We start from the raw sequence: 4,936 nt of genomic DNA, 5'->3' as shown, positions 1-4,936 counted from the left end.
TATTAATCAGTTAATTCATTCAACTTTAGGATCATATCAGCTGAGGAGATCAAGCCAGATATTTCGATTGCATTGGACTTAAAAATACTGGATCTATACCTGGGATTACATTCAAGAGGGGTGTGTCAAGGAAAAAATATGCCACAGCATAGCAGGTTTCAGGTTTCTGACCAATCAGAGCAGAGTGACTCACACAGGTGACTCCCTGCATGTTTCTGCTGCTTTCCTACATAGACGGCTTCAGTCATGCAGCTCTAACATTTTTAAAGAGTTTAAATCATCAAGGAAAGTTAAGATCTGACAAATCAAGTCTTCTGATGTAAACGAAGGAAAACGAAGTATCCATAAAACTTCTTTTTTCTTTACTGAGGTATAATCTGCTCCTACCTGCTCATTCCAGTTTAGATGATCCCCACATGTTATCTGTTTACACCAAAGCTAGGGTTTAAATAAATACAGAACAGCTCAGTTTTTAAAAAGCAGAGGATTTTTAGAATGAATAAGAAGCTTCATAATGAATGTTGTAAACAAACAAACAAACAAACCTCCTGTCATTTTTTCACCCACTGACCAGTCCCAGTCGTACTGTTATGCCTGACTCATACGAAGCCTCTACTTGATGCATGATGGTGCTGAATGCAGAGTTGCAGAGACATTTTGACAGAAAATATTAAAAACCTGATAGAGTCCATGCAGAGTTTCTGTTTGATTATTTTGTTATCTTTCATAAAGTCAGTGTGTGTGATTCCTCAGTGAGCCACACTGAAATGAGCAGAGGAACAGTTGATGAGCAACCTGTGATAATTATCTAAACACTCCAGTTATTGGCATGCACAGGAAAAATAAGAAAAGATCTTTGAAAATGTTGATCTTACTGCAATGATAATTAATTAAATAAAATATGAGGAAAAATCTTTGTCTCATTTTTTCCCTCACATTTCGCAAATGACACAATGTATTTAAAAGAAGAAATGGAGAGTGGATACGAAATAAAGGAGAGAGAAAGAGAGAGACAAAAAAACCCATCAGAACAATCGAAATAATAAAGTATATACAAATATACCGACTTCAAAAATGTCCAAACAGACAAAATCATCAAAACTAAAACAGCATGACTCCTGCAAAACAATCTATAAATTTATCAACAAGGGAGAATAATTGATGACTGGAGAATAATAAATCCCATCAAAGATAAATTCACTTTTTCCAGTTCATCAAATAATGTTCCTGTAAGGCTCCTTGATACAACAGTGATGTCATGATGTCCATTCAGCACTGATTTTGATGACCGCAGATGATCATGCTATTATCTTTTAAAAATGTTATTATTGAAGATAAGTAAAGAAACCCTCATAGAGTACTAAAACAAAATAAAACCAAACGCTAGGGGGCAGTACAGCGACAAGGAATCAATAAATGATCAGGAAAATGCAGAAAACCATTAACTGAGAAAAATAGAGGCTGATGAACTGAGCTGACTTCCTGTCCTTTAAAACAGTTAAAGAGCAGTAGTACACTATGAGGTGATCTAGGAAATAAGGAAATGAGATATTTCTCCCTCTCCACTTGCAGCAATGGATTACATAAATTACATAAATAAGGGTCTAGTTTATTTGTACAAAAAATAAAAAAAATTATACATCTGGGCTGTAGTTATTCTGTGTAGCCTATTTCATGTATTTAATCTAGGGCTGAAACAATTAATCAGATTAATCATGATTGATTAATGAAATAACCGTCAACAGTTTTAGTAATCAAGTAACCGTTAACTGAATTATAGAGACTCTAAAATGTGCCTCTTAGCTCACAGTGCAAACCGATTAGAGCAGTAGTTAAGTTAAAATTTTAAACAAATATAAACATTTTGCTTTTAAGTAAAAAAAAAAAATGTTTTTAATATATCAATATGCTCTAGTTTGATTTCGTAAAAAATCTTCTTTAAGGAACCTTTTGTTATCTGATTATTAATCGATTAATCTAAAAACTAATTGACAGATGAATCGATTTGCAAAATGAGTGTAGTTGCAGCCCTGATTTTATGGTAACAAAAGAATTACTTATATACATCTATAATACATCTAAAGTGGAGATAACAGCCAGCCAGACAAACATGTTAATCAGGCTAACTATACTAGACTGCATGCAGCATCATTGTGAGCTCAAACACAGTTTAAAGAATCCAAATACTCATAATTAAACCCTGAAGGTTGGGACACTTCTCTCTCTACCTGTGCTGCAACATCACCACTCATTGTTTTCCTTAAATTCAGCTTTATAAAATACAAATTGATATTTATATAAATGAAAAACTGCTCCTTAATTTGTAATTAAAATCATTTAGACATAATCTGAAGCACAGAAAGGCCAGCTACATCACCTTCAAGCTGCCCTGCATCATTATTACTGGATATCTGTGCTTCCTATAATCATATAATGTTACCATTAAATAAGTGTGTTTTTACTATTGAAGGATTAAATGTAACACAACCTTTTTATATCATCCTATGTTACATTCTGTCTGACTGTTAAAATAGCTCCTTATGTCCTTGGATTGAAACAAGGCCAAAGCTATTGACAGAAAACAGAAATCAGCAATGCATCATAGAACCATCACCATTGAGGAAGGAACATTTTTATTTTCTCACACCTGGAAAGACTTCGTTCTGCAACAAGCCGCCAGCAGAGGGCGCTGTTGGCCTGTTAATATATCTGACAGGCTAAAAAGGATCAATGAGCAGCAGCTGATCCTCTGGTGGAGAGAAGTTTCAGCAGAAACATGTCAGGTAGGTCATTAAAACAAACATTATGACGGATCTGATTATAGAAGAGAACAACCAGAAAAACATCAAAGAGACTTTAAAGGTAGATAAAACAGCTTGGTTAGATTTTAGAGAAGAAAAACTTTACATCCCCAGGGCTTTGAAAAAGTATTCATTAAAGACAATGAACAATTTTGACCTATAGGAACCAGCTTCAAGAACTATGAGTGGAAAATTAACTGAAACAATAGATGATGAACTAAAGGATGATCCATCCCTGCTGGGGTTTTCTTTCCCATTTATTGAGGATAAACTTCCTGATTATTCTTTAGCTCTGCTTTGGTTTCTGCTCTACTAATTTAACAACCCAATTAGTTTTAATTTTGTAAATATTAAAACCATATAAAGAATTTAGAGTCAGAAGAGGAACCTTCAGGAATCTGAAGAAACCTGAGATTATGAACCAATAGGAAGGAAAAACAGAAAAAAATAAAAGATTTAACAATAGGTTTTACATCCAGACTAAAAGAAAGGAGACAACTTCAATATGGAGACACAACTCTGAAACATTTTAATATTAACTTTATTTTAATAAATATTCTCCACTGTACACATTGTTTTTTCAAAATAAAAATAAACTTTTATGATATTTAATTACCATGAAAAAAGTTTCTCTGTAGTGGAATAAAGCAGCAAATCCATTTTCCAGAGCCTCTATCAGACCAAACTAAACCAGTGAGTCTGTCATGTCTCTGTTTAACAGGTCATCAGTCAGGTTCTGATCCTCTGCTCCATCATTTAAAGTTCTTCAAGTAGTAAAATAAGTTCAACTCTGTTTATATGTCAGACAGTTTGGTTCTCATGGTCTCTAAAAACATCACAGTCACCTGACTTTAAATCTATGTTGCAATCACTGCAGATTTTGTAACAGAAATACATTTTTAAAAAAATCGATGAAAAAGCTTCAGTTCAACCAGGACATTTGATCATTTGTTGATCTGAAGGTTTGGAGGATTCCTGCAGAGTCTGACAGCAAACATGGAGAACCTTTGTTCTTTCTACCTTTACCTGATAATGCATCTTTATTAGTCCAGCTGCAGGGTCACCTGGTTCCACTGAAAGGCCTCTGACTGATCCTGAACACTGTGTCCATCTCCAGGATGCTGCAGCTTCTAAGCTGAATCTGAGTCTTTAACAATCTGCAGCAGAGAAGAATGAATGGAGCTCCCATTTAAATAAACACTGGTCTGCCCTTGAGCAAGGCAGCCAAAACTGCAAGACTGAGGATTCAGCCAAACTGTAAAACAAAAATTAAACAAGATTATTTAATTAATCATATTTATAAAAGAAAAGCTGACATATTTTAATTATTTCTGACCTACTTCTTGTTTGTCTTTCAATCTATGGCTGAGAAAACTTAGAGAAACAATGAAGAAACTCAAGGGGAAAAAGAGGAGGAGTCTGGACCGACCATCTGGGATAAAAGAAAAACATCAGAATAAACTAAATGTAATGTAAAATGTAGGTTGTTATCAGCTGCTTGGACCTGTGGACCCACCAGAACTGCTGGGTTCATCCTGTGGGGTCGGATTGATGAGGCTTCTGTGAGGAACCGACTCTGTTGAAGATAAAGATGAAATATTAAACATGAAACCTGGAAAAGCTTCATCAGAATCTACTGGGACCTGAACTCACCAGTCACTGTAACGTTGCAGTCTGCAGAACCTCTCCCATAGTCAGTCCTGATGTTACACACATAGAGTCCAGAGTCTTCAGTCCTCAGTCTGCACAGATGAAATCTGATCCTTCCTTCTCTGAGGACGTCTTTGTCCATCTGGACTCGTCCTTTAAAGTGTTCATCTGTAAACTCTGACTCTTTAATATCTTCATAGACTGAATAGAGGACTATTTCTCTGGGACGAGTCAACACGCTGCAGTAGATGATCCAGGTTCTGTTGGGTCTTGTGGTGAAGGTCCACTCCAGAGTGATGCTGTGGTTCTCCTCTGCCTGATAGGAGCTCTGTGTCACATTCACTACAAATGTTGCTGCTGAGGAGACAGAGAGGGAAAGAGAGGAGCAGTGAGACACACTGAGAACTGGAACATGGGAGTCTTTAAACTCCATCTCTAGAGGTTTCTGTCTCATGATGGTCTCTGTGCTGTCAGAGCTCTGCTTG

General features: G+C 35.9%; 1 protein-coding gene across 1 annotated transcript in view; it reads right to left on the bottom strand.

The window, feature by feature from the left end:
• Positions 1 to 3,365: 3,365 nt before the first annotated feature.
• The window catches only part of LOC107105060, a 7,328-nt gene continuing 5,757 nt past the window's right edge, over positions 3,366 to 4,936 (bottom strand). Inside the window, exons 2-5 of the mRNA XM_015405178.1 lie at positions 4,455 to 4,808; positions 4,318 to 4,377; positions 4,142 to 4,233; positions 3,366 to 4,056 (exon numbers count right to left, since the gene is read on the bottom strand). Coding sequence (XP_015260664.1) covers positions 4,048 to 4,056; positions 4,142 to 4,233; positions 4,318 to 4,377; positions 4,455 to 4,808 — 515 coding nt within the window. The 3' untranslated portion in view covers positions 3,366 to 4,047. The remainder of the gene's footprint in view (positions 4,057 to 4,141; positions 4,234 to 4,317; positions 4,378 to 4,454; positions 4,809 to 4,936) is intronic.

The sequence above is a fragment of the Cyprinodon variegatus genome, unplaced genomic scaffold, assembly GCF_000732505.1.
Source record: "Cyprinodon variegatus isolate N-32 unplaced genomic scaffold, C_variegatus-1.0 Scaffold2035, whole genome shotgun sequence".
Classification (NCBI taxonomy): Eukaryota; Metazoa; Chordata; class Actinopteri; order Cyprinodontiformes; family Cyprinodontidae; genus Cyprinodon; species Cyprinodon variegatus.
Note: the sequence above shows the minus strand (reverse complement) of the source record. Positions and strands in the feature narration are given on the sequence as shown.